This window comes from Phasianus colchicus, chromosome 2, assembly GCF_987193195.1.
Source record: "Phasianus colchicus chromosome 2, bPhaCol1.hap1.1, whole genome shotgun sequence".
NCBI lineage: Eukaryota > Metazoa > Chordata > Aves > Galliformes > Phasianidae > Phasianus > Phasianus colchicus.
In genome coordinates this window covers 41,250,102-41,272,583 of record NC_143437.1, presented here as the reverse complement: position 1 = coordinate 41,272,583, position 22,482 = coordinate 41,250,102, and the positions used below count along the sequence as shown (strand labels likewise).

The window sequence follows — 22,482 nt, the reverse complement described above, 5'->3', positions numbered from 1 at the left end:
GGCAAGCTGACTACATTGGCTCATCTCACATGGACACGTCTATACAGAGTAATGATTAAGCAATTGAGCAATAGAAGAGGAAGAGATATCCCAGATACTTGCCATTTCTTATTTTACTTATTAATCACTTTGCAGTGAAAGGTTTATAGTTTCTTACAAAATGATCTTTCTTCTTGAAAAATACCAGTTCTGCATCCTGTGTTTCTTAAACATCACAGCTCAAAAGTTTCTTAAGCTCCATTTCACTGCTAAAACTTATACAGAATGTTGCAGGAAAGCGCACAAAAAAGTACACTGATTAAATCCTTTCTATTGCCTCTGGAAGTGTTAATATTTTAAAATTAATATTGAAACTCGAGTCAAAACTAGACAGAAAAGCAAACCACATGTTTATGAGAAATCTGTATGTGTAAATGGAGCATTAATTTCTTTTGAAGGTATAAAAATTAATGCAGTAGTTTTACAAGCAATCCTTTAGTTTTGAAAATAAAGTTCTGAAAAACCATGTTGTCTCAACTCTGTTTTGGAAATTGGGCAGGACGTAAATAGATGGTATGAAGTAACAGCTGATAGTTGTGCTAGCATGGGAGTAGGCTGCAATTTATCATTGCTATTGATAAATCACAATATCTCATTCTCTACTGGAAGAAACAATACAGGGAAGAAAACATGCACATAGTACATCAAAGTAAAATGTGCATCATATTTGAAAAATAGTGGCCACCACACTGTGAACATGTTTTGAATAGAAATAAAGGGGTAGAAACAACAATCCTTCAAAGTGTTACAACAGCACAGTACTTGTACTGGACATCTTTAAAGAACACTTTCAGAACAGTATTTCATTCTTTATGGCATATAGTAGCATTATTAATTTCCAGTCCATATAGTAAAACCAACAAACAAAAAAACCCACTGGCACAAATATTCCAGAAATAGTAAGTAATTTTTTTTATGTCTATATGCATCATAAAAGAAGATTTAAATCTTAAGCACAACATTTAGGTACTAAATCTCATACTGTAGAAAGATATATGTAGAGAGGGAAAAGTATTTTAAATACAGGTACCATAGCAGTCATGGAACTGATCTGCAAACCTCTGTGCCTGAAGAGCTTATTTTCCCCCTCTCCTCTGCAAGGGTCTGAGCATGAGGACAGTGGAAGGCAGGATTTCTTACCTTGAATATTTCTTTGGCTGTCACAAATGTCCATGTACAATCATGCTGCAGGTGCCAGCTCCTGCTTTCTGCAGCTCATTTGTACTTTTTCTCTCATCAGAAGAGGAGAAGGCTGGAGAACAGGTTTTCCTCTCTGTAGAATAGAGAACTGGTTCTGGCAGAATTTTCTTTCCCAAATGCATGATTTCAGCAAAAAATGTGACCAGACATCAGACCTTCTACAAAGTTAAGTATGACTGCAACTGTTAATAACAAAAATAATCTCATTTTTATTCACAAAAAAAAAAGTTACAAAAAATGGAAATGGAAATAAACAAACAGATACAGAAAATTCCTGAGAGTTCAAAACTTTTTCCAAAGAAGACCTTTAAAACAGTGTACAAAGGTGGAAATTTTCTACCTATTTTTGAAGTGTAATGTAGTAAATGTTTTCCCTCTTTTGAAAATATTCAGAAATATTTTTTCAACTCCAATAATTTATCAAATATGTGAGCCCTTCATAAAATAACCATTAGTTTGGAAATGTGTTTCTGTACTCAAAACTGGAGGTATGTTTAAAAGTCCGGACCTTTCAGTGGTCAAATCTAAAAAGTTAGTGAAAGTGCTCTTTTCAGTGGCCTCTCCAGTGTGAGGCCCTATGAATAAACAGATTTTTCAGATGAAAATAAGGGAACTCAGAAGCATTCAAATAAGGTCAGCTTTGTGATTGTCTGTCACTGATTCACTTAAAGGAAATTCATTCACTGTTGCAGGGAATCCTGAATAGGAAATAACAGGAGCTGAAGTCCTAATGTTGCTGTCATGACTTGTGCCTGATTATTTTGAACTTGATATCTTTGTGATAAAGACATTGATGTAGAGCTCAGAAGCCCTCTGCTCAATTTCTTTTCAGCTACAGGTTCTTACCTTCTCTCCTCACAAAGAGGGCTGATACTAAGCATGAAGAACCAAGTCTCTGTAGTGATGGAAGAAGTTCCTACTCAGGTAGATTGCCTTCCTACCTATAACCATAAATGACTTAATTTCTTTTCATTTAATGATCAATACTGATTTAAGGTCTATTTCAAGCTCTGGACAACACACTTCCATGGAAACATCACGTAAGATGATCAGAGAGATCAATATATTGTTCAACTCTTTTAATATTGTTGAATAAACTATAAGGTCTTCTGTTGAAAACAAAGAAATAGCTTCTAAGGAAAGGCTTGGTAACATATAAATAATAGACCCTTCAGTCTCCTCAAATAAGTGGAAGCTTTTTATTGAAATATTAATGAAAAAAATATTAATGCATAGTCACCTTTCCCTTTATTACTATCTTTTTTCTGCACTTAATTAAAACCAAGATTTTTCCTTCTATTTTGATGTGGTCTCAGCCACTTTGCTGCCTCTGGATGTTCTATTTCTTCGAAAATTATGCAAATCTTAATTAACTTAAACAATTATCAAAGTTCTGTTTTCTTCTCAGCTTCTGGTCTCCTTTACAAGCATAAGAACTTTTGTCTTAAATGGGTAAGTGGTTTTGTCTGAAAGAGTGATTGCCAGTCTCTTTTCAACTGAATTGCAGTTGAGAAAACATGATCTGCTACACAACACTGGGGTCAACTCTAGACATTGTCTTCACTTCTTCAGTATCAAAGTTGATCTGTTGAGTATAGTTAAACCCTCTGAATTAGCTCCACAGCCATCTGGGTGGTCCTTTACTTCTGACTGCAAACCCCCAGAGCAGACAGTGCAGCTGAATCTTCAGTACTCAGGAAAGATTAATTTATTTGGGGTCCATGCTTCACCTCCCAGTATATAAGACTTACCAGCAAGGAATGTCTTCACAATTGGTTTCCACAGCTCCTGAATATCGTTTTTCTGAATACTGTGATTAGTTCCCTATAACTTGAATCACTATCTGTTTATCATATGTTGATCCTGTTCTAATTTTTTTCTGTTGGTTGTTGTTGCTACTTTCAAGTGGGTAGCAGCAGAAATTCCAGAAAGAGAACTGGAATGAATGATTAGAAGACATTATCTGAGGAAATTCTGCCTGGAATAAAACTGATAATTCTGTCTTTCATTTTTTTCACATACATAAAAGGATGTTGGTCAAAAAATATCCAATGAAGCAGTTGACAGTGCTTGCAGCTTTCCATGCTCTCCCTTTGTGTCAACATTATTTAAAGAAGGAAAATCAGTTGACAAATGGAATGTCAAGTCTGTATCTCCCTAAAAGTTACTGAATGACTAAGTAATCTTGATGTCTAAAACGCGTTTCCAAATTACAAGTTACCTTACTACAGATGTTGCTGAGATTTTAAGTGTGATTTGCAACGCATGCCTCCAGCATCTAGAGGCAGTGCTGAAAGGAGTCCAGAAATGCTCAGCAGATGTCTGAAAAGGAATTCACTTCCTTCTAAAAGAAGAGCACAAAACATGTTCCTGTCTAGCTCTAAAAATATCAGGATGACTGGATAATGATCAACAGTCATTGACAGGATAAAAGACTGTAAAGCATCCAGTGTCCAACTCACTTGCCAGATTTCAACAATGGCCAGCAGCAGGTGGGTAGGAAAAGCACTAAAAATAAGACAAGCACAGAATGAAAATTACTTTTTGCAAAACGTATATATTATATATGTGTATGTACATGTTATGAGACTCCACAAAGCTGGACAGAGAGACATGGAAAACAGTGACATGAAGAGAATTACAACACTGCAGCTTATGGCAGCAAGCAGTGGACATTCTTCTACCTTTGATGTATTCCATGATCTTACTACCAAGGCATGTGCACAGAGAAAAAGAGCAGAGCAAAATATCATAGGGGTTTTTTTTTGTCTTTTTTTTTTTTTTTGACACAAAGTTTTATGATGAAATGTATGCATTTCTCTCCTTCCCAAAGCTTGTGAGAAACAGACTGAAAAAAAAAAATTAAAGAGTAACAGATCTGAAATTAGTAAAAGGAAAATTATACTGTATATCATGTATAATCAACCTTGGGAACTCAAAAGTAGATTTTACTTAAGTCAAGAAGCGGGATTAAAAATATATATATATATGAATAGTAAGAACATTTGCAGTTACATTACTGTAATATAAGCAAGGCAAGAAGTCATAAAACACCTCATGTTAACAGCCTGGGGGTAGGAACATCGTTTTCCCTCTAGGCATATGGATGTATAATTTTTAATGATAAGAATTTTACATTCTCCTTTGGCACATTTTGGACTGGCGGCTTTCAAGAAATAGGATAATGGATTAGATGGACCTTTGGCTTAATCAGTCCCTGGTTTCTTTCACTTCAAAGTCCCCATTCCTGATCTACAAGGGTGGTCTCCTCCACACTGGGAACAAGACTGTGCCAAATTATTACATATTATTTTTTAAATCACTTTAGAGAGCAGATGTTCCCATATGAGTATTAGAGCTCTTCCTCTATGGAGGTTTGCAGCACAAGCAGAACCCTGAATCTCATCCAGATAACATTCACGTCTGTATGAAAACATCCATATCCCAAGCTGAGGATTTGGTCCACTGACTCTGATAGTCTACACAGCTTCCGACTCCATTGCACAGCTAGCAAGTAGTAGACACAGGTGTAAGCATTCATGATGCTAATATTTCAGCTGCCTGACATGAGAAATAAGAGATAGAGCGGTTAGGTGCATTTTTTCCTTCCTTTCTGGAAAAAGTCAATGTAAACATATTATTAAGATTGACAAATTCTTAAGTGAGTTTATCATCATTTTTCAGAATTCAGAGTTTTATCCAAAGCTATCTGAAAAACACTTGTTTTAAAACTGGGCAAGAATTTTTCTCAAGGGTTTCAGGATTTCAGTGTTTGCTACTCTTTTATCTGACCCAGAAACAGTAAGATACATAAAACTTATCAGAAGGATCTTAAAAGGGAAGGAAATTTGATCACTGAATGTTAGGAGATGGGACCCTGATGCTCACAGAAATGAAAAGAAAAAAAAAAAAAAGAAATAGATCTGTATATTGTCATACAAGTCAGTAGCAGAATTGGAACCCAGGTCCCACCAACATCTCCCCTTAATCAAAAAAATCAGCTTCTCTCCAGGGATCTCAGGCCTTTTTTTATAACCTTAGGACTCTGGGAACAAGAACTGCAGAGGCTGCCAAAATTTAAAATTCATTTTTCCAAAATTATGCAAATATTCATGAACATTTTCAAAAATCGGTATAGAGATCTAAGTAGAGAGTTCAGGAGGTGTTACTGCTTTTTTTGGTTCTCCATTCACTTTTTCTTTCTCAGAGACACTGTTAGTAGTGCAGTGTTGGTATGATTTCACTTGTTTAATAGCTTTATTTCCCTTGGTCTGTTTGGTAGATTTTGGTTTGGTTGCCATGAAGAGTTTCTTTTTTTCCCCCTTCATTCTTTTCAAGTCATTATAAAGCATTAATTCCCAAAACTAACGACAACCTTGTTCTCATAGATGCCTATAAGAGACTCTTGAGAACATAGGTAGCAAAGACCTTGATCACTGTATTACCCGAACAATGCCCATCACTTTAATCTTTGCAGCATAAACAGAAAAGAGCCACTCTCAACAGGCCTGGATATTTATATTAGCTTAAACGATTCATCAAAAGATGGTACTGGAGAATATATGGCTTTCTTGTGTAATGGTCTGAATACTCCAGCTCTGGCACACTGGAACCACAAGCAAAGGAAAGCAAACAGTTACACAGTATTGGTCAGGCCAAGGAAAATTAATAGCTGGTATTATTTGTAAGAGAAGATGACTACAGTTCATACCTCAAAACTGACTTTTCCTAATCCAATTCAAATAACCCTCCTTGGGAGGGGTTCATAGTGATGGTGAAGATCTCTCATGCTAAGAATTTCTCGCATCTTACTGTAAGTTATCACTAAGCATTCATTCCTGAAACTCTCCAGCAGGAAGGCGATCCTCGCTCACACAAACATATCCCAGTGACTTAAATGGGACATGCAGCAGAAGTATTTGCAGACCAGGATCACATATTTGTTCAAATGCATCAGCCAAGATCCAAAACCAAAAATGTGTATACAAATACAGAAAGAAAAGAAAAAAGAAAAAAAAAAGTAGGACCAAATTTTCTCACTCACAGTAAGTAAAACTTGAGATAGTTTGCCAGACAAGGTATTATGTGGAACTATGTTTCTTGTCATTGAGAGTAGGAAACCTGTCATTTACAATCTGAGAAGACAATTGTCAAGCTGTAGCCAAGCAGCAGATTTATTGGTCAGTTTAAAATGAGCTGGTTTATAGCAAGGCAAGAAGTTCTCTAACAAAGGGCCTTGGGGAATGGAATATTCCTTTAAAGAAACATTTAAACTATAAAAAAGGTAAAGAGAATTTTTTTTTTTTATAAAACCTTTTTACAGTTTATTTCCTATCATTAATTTCTTAAAATATATATATATATATATATATATAGATGAGGATCTGACTAAATGAATCGGGACGTTAAATGATAAATTTCCGTCCATGTAAACAAATAAATAATTATTTACAATCTTTGGCAAAACAAAATGAAATTTCATTAATCTCTCTCTCTCTCTCTCTCTCACACACACACACACACACACACACACACTTGCAAGGAAAAATGAAAAAGAAATAAAAGAAAAACATCATAAATAATTTACATAGAATAGGAAACATGATACAGTCCAAATATTAACATCTTCATCCCTGTACTGATGTCTCTCTTCAACAAAACAAAAAACCCTACACAGCCATTACAATCATTACATTTAATGAAGTCACCCTCCCTTCTGCTTGGGACTCAGGGATACAATTGAAACACCAAAAGAAAGAAACTGAAACACACTTCAAAACCTCATGAAGAGGATTTGGAAAAAAAATAACAACAACAACCAAAAACAAAACCAGCCAAAGTAGATGTGATAATATGACCCCTATAAAATGTGCAACAAAGCCAGCAATTGTGGATTTCTTTCTAATTGAACATAGCAATAAAATCTATTTCAAGGGAGAAAAAGTTGATTCAATATTTAGCTCATTGCACCCAATAGGAAGGCAGAGATAACATCTTATTCCATTAGTAAATTCAATGAATAAAATTACACCAGCAAGTGTTCTTTTTGTGAACAAAGCTCATACAACTTAAAATGTTAAACATGTTTATACTATTGTATATCTGAATAACTGTTGTATCTGTTTAGAATAAGCACTGGTAGCCCTTCAGCATTATTTTAAGAAGTTCTATATACAGCAGACATAGGTAACAATGTAAGATAATAAACTTAAAGTAACAGGATATATATTAAGGTTCCATTTATAAATTCCTCATTATTATTCATTTAACTTTAATGAATACTTGAATATAACCCACAAAACTATACTTAGGTGTATATCATGCTTCGACCATATCTACATAGTGTGATACACTTTTAGAAACAGCTTTAGAATATCATTATTCATAAATGTATTACTGATGCATCATATGACATGCTTTAAAATAAATTATCAGAGAAGGTAGCTCGGTGTGATAATTATAATAAATATTAACAAAATACTTATAAGTGGAACCTTAATCTCTTATACTACCAAATTAAGTAACAATTGTGTTGCCATCTTTTCAAAATCCCAGATCTGGATACTAGACATCAAAGTGCTTTTTGTAACAGTGGTGGGAAAGTTGATTGGGCTTGTTTTACTGCACATGGCCACATGATTTTTTATTTTTATTTTTTAATTATTATGAAAGAACACAAGACATAATGGAAATGAGAAAACTGGAACTCATTTCATGAAAGTCAGGCAATGGTGACAGCTTCGGAATCTTAAATGAATCACTCTTCCCTTTCACGTGGGAGTTTCCAGTTCAGTTCTCTTTGGCCTGAATGAACTCTCTGATACTAGGCCATGCTTTAGGTTGCCAATCTGACATTTCTAACAACTATCATGTTAATGGGAGTTATTAAGAGCATCCTCATCACCTAAAGGACATCTCAGATCAAGAAATCTTCATAATTAACCTTCACTTTATACTCCAAAAGCTTCTTCATTGTTAATATCACTATTGGCATGGTCATCTGTTACTTTACTACCCAGAGGTTCTATTAGTGAAGTCCAGCCCTGATCAAAAGAAGAAAGCATCAACCATACACCTATAAAGTTATTCAAACACTGCTTTTCCTCATTTAAAGAGGATGACTGACAATCATCATCTCTCCTTTTTCTTTTCCATATATATATATAAATACACATTTTCATATCTTACTCCTTTAGATAATACAAGCAAACGTTCTGCTAAGTTGTCACTCTAGAAAAGCATTCTGAAGTATTAATCTGCTTTTGTTTCTGTGGTGGGTCAGACGCTCACATTTAGGTTTCATTAGTCCTGGCTGAGAAGGCACTTGGGTGGAGGGATGGCTGAGGCATTCCTGGCAGCAGGGAGCATTCCTGGTCACTGGAGCATGTGGACAGAGGACAAGGAAGGAGGTACACAAAAATAAAAAAATGGGAGTACCAGGATGTACTGAGGTGTTTAGGTTGCATAGCATTTACAGTACTTTGCTGGTAATGCAGCAACCATTGCTCAAGCATCTGAAAGAAACAGAAAAAGGTATTAATTGTTGTATTACTGGTTTAGAATTCAATCAGAAAGGAGGAGAGATCCATCATGGTACAGTATAAGGATGCAGCACAAAGTTTCCCATTTTGCATTATCCTATGAATATAATAACATTTACATAAATATAGGTACTCATCTATATATGTAGATAGAGATGCACTTGTTTATGTATGTGCATCTACCTATCTATGTGAATAAAAAAAATCACATAAGAAAGCCTGGGAAAGCATTTTCCATATTTCAAAACATTTTTGAACAGGCAAGATACAGATGCATGCTCATTAATGTCTACTCTCTTTCAGGCCACTTGGAAAGAGGGGTGATCCAGAAGCAGAACTCTGCCCGCAGGACACACTGAAATAGCCTACAAAGGAAAGTGGATATGCAAAGAAAATTCTAAGCGCGTATCCCATTCAGAGATTTATCTCATTTTTGTCCAGGTGGGCAATATTAAACATCTGGGTTTTATTATTCAAATTGAGATTACTACAGAGGCAAAGGGCATCCATGGTATTTCAACAAACTGAGGTTCATGACAGGCTGTAAGATTACAGATTGTTTTCAGTTAAAGGAGGATATTCTTCATTTCCATATTTTGTGCTTGCTCCATAAGATATCAAAGGCATCAGCATTTTCCAGACATTTTCTATAACTAACCTCTGCATTCATATTTGAGGTCAGAGAAATAGACCATTTCTTGAGAGAAGACAAAAAGACCTAATCGTCCGCCAGCAAAGGTTGTATCATAGATTGGTCCAGAATCCACCATGACTTGCTTCCCTTCATACACTAGAACTCTGTAAAAAAAGGTAATAAATTAGACTAAGAAAATGATGGAGTGTCCATTGCTAAGGGATAGTAATAGCTTCCAAGAATTAAATCAGAATTAATTTTAGCTAGTCACCAGATAACAGCTTCACTGTAAGGATCACTTCTCATCTCTATCTCATGACCACATGGCTGGCAGCCACAATACATTAATCAGAAGTATTGGAGCTGTTCTGTAAGTAATTTTATGCACACCATCTGCAAGAGATTTCCCAGTTCTTCATTTAAAACAGTTCATACCAGGAGACATGAGTATGTCATGTATTCATTGATAAGCCTCTATCCATGTGAACTCAGAGGTTAAAACAAAGTTGTCTTTACAGCTATGTGAATGACTGATTTATTTATCTCTTGGTGCAAAGGCCAAAGTCACAAATTAGAAGAACCATCCCTTTAGAGTCAAAGAAATATTAACTGGAGCCATGCTTAATTTTTATTCAGACATCTTAAGCCCTTAATGAAAGCTGGAAGGATTTGGACAGAAACAGCTGAATTCATGAACTGGAAAAGGAGGATTTATTTCTTTTTCTTGAGCGTCTCAGACATCCACCCAGGAGCTAAAAGAATTCTTCATTTTCCTTTTCTACCAGATAGTTCCTCTATATTAGATTCTCCACTTCTCACCTCGAGACAGTCAAGGTTCTTAGGTTTTCAGTATCTTAAAATAGCCGAACGTGAAGTGAGCTTATAGTCAACTGATTACAGCAGAGCCAAAAATACTACGTAGATCTGAATATGTTAATATTAAATTACTATGTCTGTACAAACAATATAGTTCCATAATGATGTGGGATAAAGAAGGTTGTCGTATTGCTAATGAGCGGTAAAGCCCAACAATAACTTGAAGCAGACATATACACCTACAAGGCACCTAACCCTTACATGTAACCAGTCTTGGTTGTGCAGGAAAACTGTTGTGTTGTGTCAGTATAAAAGGTGGAAAGCACCTAGAATAAATGCCTTTTGTTCTGCACCCGCAAACGAGTCTGCACCTCATTTGCCTCTCCAGCAAGAGAACGCAGGGAAGCCCTGCAGCATAATGATACCCCTGAACCACTTTTATTTATTTCTTATTAAAAAATGCCCTAAGTAATGAAGGAATCTAATGCTCTAGATCACAGAATTTGTCATGCTAGACTAATCTAGTGGGATACCATTTGAAATATGTTTTGTCTGACTCTAAGTAGATTCTACAAAAAAGGACACAGGCAACAGCAACATGAATGAAAAAAAATCAAGTTTTTTTTTACCTGTATCAGTATATATGCTGCAGCATGAAGACTTAGATGAAGAAACATTTTTCCTGAAAACTGGATAAAATTGACTAACTAAATTTGTCTACATTTCAACATCCCTACCCATATTAAACACAAAGTAACAAGACCTCAAGAGATTGGACTACCTCACTGAAAAACACACTTTATAGTTACAGTACTTAGTTCAAGATAAAATTGACAGACAGTTAATGTTCATTCCTTGAATGAACATAATATCAAATATTAGTAAACTAATATGCCATAACTAATATGCCATAGCTCCTTGTTATGTGCACTACTGGAAACAGGATGCTGAAATAGACAGAAGGTTGGCCTACTTCCCTGTGGCAATTCTGATGTTTCTAATTAATTTCATTCTTTCAAATTCCAGAAGCTGGGAAGGATTCTCATGTTCTAATCTTGCTTTGAGTTTTTCTTAGGAAGTTTTCATTCCCTTGCAAGAGAGCCATTGAGAGATATTTCTAATTTATTTTTTTAAATTTAAGAATGTTTAGCTGATGTAAAATATCCACTAATTGAACACATCTGAAACGGAAAATAAGTTAACAAAATGGTCCCCTAAATATTGAAACAAACTGTCATGCAAGCATCATCATTATCAGAACTAGCACAGAACTTGAAAAAATAGCTGTTACATCAGAGATCAAAGTTATGCTATTAAAAAATATAGAGGCACAGAAATATTTCTTACTTTATTAGTCCTGTTTTAGGCCTATGAATCAAATGCCACCTGTATGCAGTATAATCTTTCCAGCCAATGTTCTTAGGATCGTGCCATAAAGTGCGCACCTACGGCAGGAACACAAATGCTGTATTAGGAACACTGTGCTTCAGCAGCTACGCACCCACTACAGTGACAATACACAGCCACAGGTTATTTGCTGCAGAGCATGAAACCAAAAACAGTGTTTAACATCTGATGGTATGACCAGCATACTACAATTTATTCCTCTTTATGAAGAGTAATGAAAGTTCACTTCTGTAACTATGTAGTCCTGTCCCTGTTTGCACACAGACATCCACACTGTAAGATCTGATGTTGCTTTTCCTATCTGAATGACTCCTCTGATTAAAAGGGACCACAGCTTCACAGTTACTGCCTTAGGATTATTCCTTGAAAACTCTCACACTTGGCCAAGGCATCATTCCTCCAAGAACTCCAAACTGTGAAATTTCTATTCATGTGCAAAGCTCCATTAGCTTCTTTTCCAAAAGGCATAAGATTCTTCTGTGGCTGGGCCCTCCTTGGAACAGCAGTAATTTTTCTCTCCTTGCTTTTTTTTTTGTTGTTTTTTTTTGTTCTCACTGGTTGCTGAAGCATAAACCCAGCTTAATTTAAACAAGCTGCAATGTTGAAGGATCAAGTGCCAATACCAAGGTCACAAAGGATTTGTGGAGAACTGAGATCTTTTACTCATTTTAGGATCACACCACACCCTCCCTTTTATACATGTAATTTTTTCCATTCATAATTTTTATATGCGTAATGTTCTCTTTGAAACAAGGCAAATGCTATTACATGTGAACTGAAAATCTGTTTTGTTGTTGTTGTTGTTTGTTTGGTTTTTTGCAACAATTGAGGTGTTAAATGATTCATCATGCACCAGAGTGCTGAAGTTTTAAATCTCTCACCTGTCCGGGGGTGTTTCCTGTATGCCAAAGAGCATTTCTCAAGTGTTCACCAGTACCAGTTGTTGAATTTACTACCTTGAGCGACACACCAGAATAGCCATAAGCCCTGGTGGGTTTGTCCTCCCAGTATGTCTGAGTGACCTGCTTCCACATTAGAACATAAAACCGACTGCTGGACTGGTAGCCAAAAACAAAGCCAGCATAGTCATCATCACGGTCTGTGTTAACATAGAATGTGCCACTGAAGTCAACAGAGCTGAACTCATCATAACCTGGGAGAAAACACAAGACAAGAACCACTGTGTTACAACGCAGGGTCTGGTCACCAACACTCAGGAATCCTAGCTTTGACTCAGACTTTTTGTTTCTAGTCTCTTAGAAAGGAGGTAATTTCACTTGCTTATCTACCCTATGGAGACTTCTAGAGAAAAATAAGTAATTTACAAGAAGTGTTGAAGGCAACAGGTACTACGCTTATGTCAAGTTCTTCAACTTGATATTTCACCTGTGTTACAGTCAGTGACAAGCTGAATGGTCAACAAAAGCAAACAGCACTGAGTTGTTTTTAATTTGGATGTATAAACCTCAAGTTTCAGTTCCAACTTTGGAACACTAAAATATATGATCACTGATGATAAAATAATAGATCACTGATTTCTTCTCCAAAGATGCTGGCTTACAATCTGATACTCACCTACAGCTATTCCAGGATCAGAGTTGGCAGTCTGCACCAGTTCCTTGCCTTGGTGGCGAATAACCCAGTTGGGATCAATCTGAGCTGTTCCCTTGGGGTCCAGAGGGACCATCTGGAACTTCCTGAAATCAGTTTCACTGATGGCATTATTTTCAGGACATACATCAAAAATATCCGGAACATTGTCATTGTCAAAGTCATCTTTGCAAATATCACCTCTGCCATCACCTGTAAGTAAAAGCAATAAGGAAATGCAATTGTTAGCAATTTAACCACTCTAACTGCTCTGGTACTAATGGAAGAAATTTATGATGGTTATGAGTGTATCATTTTCTTTAAAGAATACTTTCCATAGAGCTTCATTCTCTAGAAATGTTCATTTCAAATGAACATTTGATATGTTGCTGGTAATGAATGGAATAAGTCATCAACCTGGATCCAGGCCAAAATTCCTCCTAATAAACACATCCCATCAGTGGTTTACAACAGTGATCAATCTGGATGCTAGTCTATATACAGTGCTTCAGAATCAGCAATGGGGAACTTGGAAGTTTCTTATGCTGATTTAATTCACTAATATTTGTATTACATTTTCAGTACAATTCAGTCCCAAAACATGCCCCATCTCTGGAGGCATTCAAGGACAGATTGGACAGGGGCCAAGGCAGCCTGATCTGGGGGTGGTGTCCTTGCCCATGGTAGGGAGGTTGGAACTGCATAGGCTTTAAGATCCCTTCCAATCCAAGCCATTCGGATTTTATGATCTGATGCAAGACCACATTTTAATATTGTTTGAATTCATTTATGCTGCACATGCTAAAATATTAGTCCTACTGCAAATTAATAAATCTCTCTATAGTATCAAAGACTTTTTAAGACTTATTAAATCCGTCTGAAGACTTGCACAGCAACAATCCACCCAGTGCATTTACAGTAATAAATGTAAACATGCTTAGTTACTCTTTCACTTCTGAGTAGAACAATCTGTTTTAGATAAAAGATAGCACTTTAGGAAAATGCAAGAAAACAAGGAATTACTATGTACAGAAGGACTAGCCTCAGAGAAATAGAAATATTAAGTTGTCGTATGAAATACAAGAAGCTTTTTAGACAATCTAAAAATGCATCCATGTAACTTAGCTACAGTTACTACACTCAATACTAAAATAAATAAATACCTTCTTCCTTAATTTACACATAACATTGGTAGAAAAATCAGTAGAAGCATTTTGCCAGAAATAGCAAGTGATGAAGGAAGGCATCAAAAAAATTCTCAGCGATGAAGCTACTGTCAACATGTGACATACATATTACTTAAAACAAGCACTTAAAGAATGACTTACCTAAGAAAGTACAAAAATAAATTCAAAAATATCTGACTCTTACAGCAGAAACAACTGGATATTACACTGGATACTATTCTAAACTGGAACTGCCAGCTAATTTATTTCTATCTTCACAAGTCTGTGCATCTGCTTTTTGAAAGGTATTTATGACTCTTTCAAGAAATTGGGAATTAACACAATGGAAAATAGCAGTGATTCAACCAACTCATTGTGGAGATATTAATAGATGCTACACGGTCAAATGAGAAGCTGCATAGCTATGGCTAACAAGCACAGCATTTTTCAAGTACAAAGCTTTCAGAAAAAAAGTAGAACAAGATTTAGGCTACAGCCAAAAAGGGTAGTTAGGGAAAGCTAAAGAGTTTAATAATTCAGAGACTTTCAGTAGTTCAGCTACATTGTAAAATAGTCCCATTTTTCACCCTGGAAATTGGCCCTGGAGAACACAGAATCCTGACCAGCTGTGTGTCCCTGCACCTGTTTATTTCCAATTGTATTCCCCTTGCCAGTATCAAAGGGGTAATTCTTGAGTCATAGGATAATTAAATTATTCACTGAATGTCCTGCTGACAGCCATTTGGTACTGAGCTGTTGATGACAACATTGACTATGTCAAGAAAAGTTAGAAAGCATTTGTTTACTCAGCCACATCCAACAGTTCTCTCAAAGGTCTCATCTTTAAATGATGTAGTTCACATCAGCAAGAGCGTGGGAGCATATTTTGGCTTTATTTATCATTTTTCCAATATCTCTCTTGGGATTGCCACTGATGACAGTGATGAGCTGCCTAAATTGTTTAAAATTTACTCTTTTTGTAAATACTTACACAAGCATAATGCATACTCACTCAAAAGACACAGGTGACAGCTAAAACAAATTACGCCAATTTGGAGGTACCCTTATTTTGGAATATTTCTATAATTAAGAGGCTTTTCCAGAAATTAGCAAGTACAAAGATGTTTCTATTACCTGATTTGATTACAGGGTAAAGTGCTACTACTGATACCAAACAAACTGGTTGTTTCAGACAACAGCAGTTGTCTTACCTTACTCAGGCACAGGATTTTGTCTTTCTAAATGTGCATAAAACCGTACTACGTTGGTACCAAATTCTGCTTTCATTTTCACCAATGTAAGTACTCAGTGATACCAGTAAATTGTCTACAAGGTCAATTATTGGAGACATATAACATTCAAGGTTTTCAAAGGATCAGATGTTTCATAAATAACATTTGTGACTGTAAAATGTCACTATTTCATTACTGAAATTCCACCGAACACAAAGAAGGATTGTTGAAAAGAGCAATGTTTTAGGGCAAGAACTGGAGAAGGGAAGAATTATGAATCTATTTCTTACACAGTGACACATGTATTACCAAAACATATTAAAGCTACTTACCTATAAACTGATTTTGAGAAAAGCGCCTCTTAAAAATACTTACTAGAAAAATAACTTAAAATCAATATTAATTTTTTACTTAAGCTGCAGTAATAGTCAGCTTTTGGGAAAAAAAAAAACAAAGAACAGCAGTAGGCTGTATTTTTTCTATATTAATTATCAGAAAACAGCTTGTTTTGAAAACAAAGGATATCATTCATTTCAGTTTTAATTTCTATTGTCTTAAATTTCCAGGTTTTCCTTTTATATCTCATTTCAAGACTAAAATAAATATGAAAACACTCAAAAAAATTCTGGCAGGTATTTACCTATAAATACACAACTGTGTTTAAGACCCTCTCGAAGTTGTCTACTGCTCTAGCTCTGGGCCAAATTAGCTAGAGCAGTTCCATTCAACTGACTGAACTGTCGTAAGTCTGTTTGATCTCAAAGAGACTTCATTTTCATCAAAAATTACTACCCCAAAGTCAGAACTGGATACTAAGGACTAAATTAAATTGATGTAACATTGTTCTTACCATCAGAGTCCTCTTGCTCAGGGTTGTATCTGAGGCGGCAATTGTCCCTGTCATCTGGAATACCATCATTGTCATCATCAGGATCACAGGCATCCCCCTTACCATCTTTATCATGGTCAGCCTGGTTAGCATTGGGAATGTAAGGGCAGTTATCTTGGTTGTTCTGGTGGCCATCTTCATCAATGTCCTCATTGTTGTCACACTGGTCACCAACAAGGTCATTATCTGCATCAGTCTACCAAAAGAAGCAAGTTTGTGACTTTTATTATGCACATAAAATACCAATACCAGTAGCCTGGTACTTAATTTTTCAAAATTTCTCTTCAAGACTTCTCTGCAGACAAATGATATTGTGATGATAACCATGCTTAAAGCAGAAATGTTATTTTGAAAGAGTATAGCTACTCATGCTACTGTCAAAGCATCAGACCTGGTCTCTGATCCATTTCCAAGGCAGGTCTTTTGCCATGACTGACAATGTTTTCATTCTAGAGATCATGTGGGAGTTGCAGCCCAGGCAGTGTATTTATCTGACTGCTTCTATAACACTTGATGTTACTTTCCTGCATGCGGACTGACAAATCTGAGCATACCAAATACAGCCCTGAAGCTATTCTGACTTGTCATGAGGGACTGTGTATGATAGCATGCAGGTCAAGAAGCTAAATATTCCCTCATGTCAATTTGTTATTCCAAGATAATTCAGTTCTGTGTAATCTGTGCATCTCGCATATAATCCAGATTGATACGTTCGGTTTTTTTATAGTTTGAAAGATTGAGGTTGACCTCAGTTACATTATGAATCCTACAATCAAGCAAATTCCATCATCTCTGCATTGTTCTAACTTCCAGAACATTAAGTGTTTTTTGTTGTTGTTGTTGTTGTTGTTGTTTTTTTTAAAAAAAAGGAATAAATTGAAGTAGGGGAAACTACTGAAAAAATAGTTTACTTCCCTCGTTCTTACCTTTCACCCTTCTGAACTGTTCTGTATCCTTAGACAAACAGCTGGAGTTTCTGCCAATTTCCTTTCCTGGCCCTTTTGTTTTGGGCAGAGAATCCACAGGAATAAGAACCATTTTATATTACTCAATTTCCAAATCTACAGCCACACACTAACGCCTTAAAATCGTACCATACAAGAGCCCTGTGGTTTATAGGTGTGAGTAAAACAAGGTGTGTTTTATCCCAGAGCCACTCCAGCCCCAGTAGCTTTGTCTTGGATTTCTATATCTGAAAGTGCATCTTTAAACACTTTAAATTGATGTTATTTACTGTGGTAAGAGCAGGCGTGAAGATATTGGATGCATGTATCCAGCACACTTCCTTCAGTTTACCTGCACTATGGAATAGTACAGCTATTTCCTCAGATATTTTTCTTCTTTTCGTTGTCCTTGTTCTGATCTTATCATTAATTAAGTGGTACCTAACATTTACCTGGTCTGGATTATGCATTAGCGGGCAGTTATCACACTGATCACCAACTCCATCACCATCTGTATCACTCTGGTCTGTATTATAAACGTAAGGACAATTATCTCTTTCATTAAAGATGTCTGTGGGGAAAAAAAAAAGAATAAAGAAATCAAAATGGTATGATGTCCAGCACAAATCATAGACTCCACAGTCATCAGTAAAAAATAATGCTCTTACAGAATTCAGACTCTCTCATTGCTACAACGTAATTCCTGCATCATGAAATGGTGAAGAGACTAATATTAAAAAACAAAGATAGCATCAATAAAACTTTTCTTTTTACAGTAAACACTTCTATATGCATTTTTCTGGCATATTTCGCTAAGAGGAAGGGCTAAAACTTATGACTCTAGCCCTTTCTCATAGATTCTATATTTGTTGAAAAAATAGCTGAAGAGGTGGGGTACTTTTTAATTAATTTGATTTGTATTTCCTTTGCAGACACTATAAGGAATGACAAAAAATGCATAGCTATATCATGGTGGAATGTCTGACTAGTTTTGTACAGAAACAACTGCATTAGCATTCAGCTGCCTCAGCTCTAAATGATTTCATTTTACCAGAACACATGCATCATTTATTGTACTGCATGCCAAATTTTCAATAGAAAATGTTCCCTCAGGAAACCTAATTATACAGTGGACAAAATCAAGATATGTAGGCCTATCTGTCCAGAAAGGACACAAGGACATTCTCCTACACTAATATTCCCTGGATATTTCTGTAGTCTTTAAGCCAACAGCATACAATTGCATTCCTTTTTCCAAGCAGATATGCAGAAGTCCCATGAGCAGTACTACTAAGAACCTGATGATATGAAGGATGAAAGCAGTCAAAACATTTAGAAGATCATATCAGCCAAGCAGCCAAAAGTTTCTATGTTTGCTGAAAGAAATCCAAAACCAGATTTCTTCAACTTATAATATTTGTGGTATTTTTTATTTATGAGAATCCATAAGGATACTAATTTTAAAAGAATATTTAAATGACTTTCCTGTCCTTATTCTGATGGAATCTGGTTCACATAGGCAGTACTTGTACTTGTACATGAATTAAACACCTTTAATAAAATTACAAGGCAAAAAGAAATGCATATTTGGACTCCTATGGGTTTTGCACTGTTTTCATAAAGAAAAGCAGATTAATTTTCTACAGATATTGTCTTAACTGGGTGGATATTCAAGTTTCTTCTCCCTCCCTAAAATGTCAAAAGGAGAAAAGTCAGCGAAACTATTAGATCCAGATTACTTTGGATTACAGAAGAAGAAAAGAAAAGATTTTGTTTTTAAGATTATGTTGACAAAAGATTTGCTGTGATTTTATTCTTCAATAGTATCCACTGTATTAATTTAGGGACATTATACTAACATATAACAAAGGAACCTTAGTTTTCTCTGGCATTTTTGAGCAGTTAGACTTGATTTTATTTCATGTAGAAAAGCAGGCAGCTTGTCTCAATGACCACAAATCATTGACTACACAAAAAGTGTGCTCATAGCTTCATAACTTCATTCTCAAAACCGAAAACATACCATCTCCATCAATATCCACAGCACATGAGTCACCCTCTCCATTATTATCTGTGTCAATCTGTGCAGGGTTGTGCACATAAGGGCAATTATCACAGCGGTCACCAACTTCATCTTTGTCATAATCAAACTGACGAGGATTGAACAGAAGAGGGCAATTGTCCTAGTGAGAAGAAATAAAACATTTAAGAACATAAGTCACAATTTGAATTGAGGTCACATGAGCATTTGGTGGTAAATCTTTCTATTGATCTTGAACAGATGAATCAAGACACAAATACGTGATTTTTCCATTGGACAAACTGTAACTAAGCTGAAAATCATAATGCTAACGGGATGGTTTCTGGACAGCCAGGCTTACTGTGTATTTTGTGTTTTTGTACAAGGCATGCTAAATGCATACTGTATCTCACTAGAAGAGAAACACACATTTTAAATTGGAACTGTACTCCGTAATTTCATTGAAAATATCTCACTGGAACACACAATTTTTTCAAAAGCGGGATGTGCTTAGAATCAGTCCAACGGCAGCAGCATTTTTCTTTGGAAAAAACAAGAATTAATACTCTGACTTTTTTGGAGCAATCTAGTATCAATATTCTCAGTTTTAAGTCAAATGTTTTGATTTTTAATTTTAAACAAGAATTTATTTTTGTGGGTACTGCATATGTATTATTGCACACAATAATAAAGTATAAAAGATGCTAAAAAGCAAAATTTAAATGAAATACTCTTTGATCCAAAATATTTTTCTTTAGAGCCATTCCTTTTAGTGGAACTTTTAAAATTACATCTCAGTTCAACCCCTAAGCTGAAAGTTTGGTAGAATAAGATTTCTCATGCTTCACGCATCTTCAAACTAAACATGGTCTTCTGCACAGCCATGAGGAAGTACTCTGTGTAAAAGTAAAGGATCACCAAACCAAATCAAAGTAGTGAAATTGAGGAGATGATCAGAATTGTGGAATCTGAAGGGAGTAATTTGAAAATATCTTCAAACTACTTTTCCTCTGTGAAAGCAAAAAACAACATTCTCTACCAGGAAACTATTTTTTAGATCAACATTTCAGATTCCTCAGACACATATTTTATGCATTGAAAGAGATGATAGAGAGCAAATAAAAATTTTATACTGTGCATAAAACTGAACTAGTAGTTACAGTCTAGCTCAGAGCATCTAGGCTTCTTGTGAAGGTAACCAAGAACAACTGTAATTTTTTAGTATCAGTTCATGCATCCGAACCTAAACATATTCAGAAAAAGCACAATGAAAGATACTTCTGTCCATTTGCTTAATGTAAAGGAATAACAGGTTTAGACTAACCACCTATCTTTCAGGTAACACAACTATACAAATTTCAATCTTGTGGGCATACTTAAAAGATGGAAGCATGAACCAGGCTTATTACTTTCCTCTTGTCACTTCTCTTTGATGCTCCCTATGTTTACAGTTACATTACTTATATCTTGTTTCCACCATATATCAGATATAATATCTATCAGCTTTTTAAAATACAATGGAGCTATCATTTTTCATCACAAAATAAAGAGTTTAATTAAGCTGTTTTCATGCACACCACTGAACTCAGAGCCAATACAGAGAATTTAGCTCAGCCTCAGGCTCCCTGGGCTGTTTTGCTCTTCCCAGTATTACATCTCATTTGATGCAACAATTTTACTCTGCAGCAGGCATCATTCAAGGAAAGTAGTGCAGAGTAACTTAGTTGAAGTTCTGAACAATAAACAAGTCATCACTTGTAATTAGAAACAGATGTTTATGTCAGAGGTACAGACAACACAAAAGCATCTTACTTTGTCATCTTCAACACCATCATTGTCATCATCTTCATCACAGGCATCTCCTTTGCCATCTTTATCAAAGTCTTCTTGGCCAGAGTTAGGCAGGAGGGGGCAGTTATCCTGATCAAAAGAAATAATTGATCTTTACATTATGTGAGAATGACTTGCCTGAACAGAAGTGCAGATATGGTACCACCACCACAGGCTAGAAAGCAAACAAACAGTCATCCACAAACACTTTTTAAAGGATCTGTGTTTGTTGCCAAAGATAGTAGTTAATTTGCTGCTTTCATATTGTACAGTAAGTGAAATGCATCTGCAAATCATTCTGTTTCCCAGCTCTCTTTCTGTAAAGGGGATGTTCCGAGAAAATTTTAGATGAAAATCTCTAGCAAAGAACAAACACACCACACGCACACACGATCGCTTACATCAACTTTTTATAGACAGCTGGTGATGTATGTTTGAAGATTACATATAAAATGAACAGGCTTTTTTGCCAGAAAAATACACAAGCCAGGAGATGATCTTCAGAAACAGCTGTTCATATGGAAAGTTACTGGAATGAAGAAGTACAGAGCAATAAGGAGAACACTGTAAGCAAGAGTTTTGGAAAATGGGCCTTTCAGCTGTCCTAAAAAAGAACATCTTTGCTCTCTCATGCAGACAGAGCTTTGAAAACAAAAAGTAAATGTATTTATTTTGTAATGGAGTTTTGCAAAGAATTATTATTTTAAATGAATAAAGCTGTATTTTTTAAGTCTAACCTAAGATGTAAAACTTTAACAAGTATTTCCATGTAGTTTTAGTACTTTCATTGAAAGGAAAAGTAAATTGCAACTGTATCATTTGCTAATAACAAATATACCTCTTAAAGTGTTATTCTCACTTTCTCACATTCCATGTCTATCTCAGACCAAAACAGAATTTGCCAACAGACTGCAGAAATACTTTTTGTAATACATGAATATTCCAGTAATATTCCCAGGCTCTTTTTTTTATTATTTTTTTAAATCTCAGCAGTTCAAATACTGGAGACAATTCAAGGAAGAAAACTGGAACATTCATCACAAGTATGAAAAGCATAATGTAACTCCAAACTTTTCATGGCACATTTTTATCAAATAGTTGTGGATGGCCTTGACTGTCCAACTGATTACTAGCAATCCAGTAATATAAAATGATTTTGTAGATTTCTATTTCT

At 35.6% G+C, this 22,482-nt stretch overlaps 1 protein-coding gene across 1 annotated transcript in view; it reads right to left on the bottom strand.

The window, feature by feature from the left end:
* Positions 1-6,753: 6,753 nt before the first annotated feature.
* THBS2 (thrombospondin 2) overlaps positions 6,754-22,482 on the bottom strand; it is a 33,700-nt gene continuing 17,971 nt past the window's right edge. The window contains exons 14-22 of the mRNA XM_031613323.2: positions 21,291-21,398; positions 19,482-19,641; positions 17,911-18,029; positions 16,476-16,710; positions 13,213-13,440; positions 12,519-12,790; positions 11,578-11,675; positions 9,439-9,578; positions 6,754-8,753 (exon numbers count right to left, since the gene is read on the bottom strand). Of these exons, the coding sequence (XP_031469183.2) occupies positions 8,746-8,753; positions 9,439-9,578; positions 11,578-11,675; positions 12,519-12,790; positions 13,213-13,440; positions 16,476-16,710; positions 17,911-18,029; positions 19,482-19,641; positions 21,291-21,398 (1,368 nt within the window). The 3' untranslated portion in view covers positions 6,754-8,745. The remainder of the gene's footprint in view (positions 8,754-9,438; positions 9,579-11,577; positions 11,676-12,518; positions 12,791-13,212; positions 13,441-16,475; positions 16,711-17,910; positions 18,030-19,481; positions 19,642-21,290; positions 21,399-22,482) is intronic.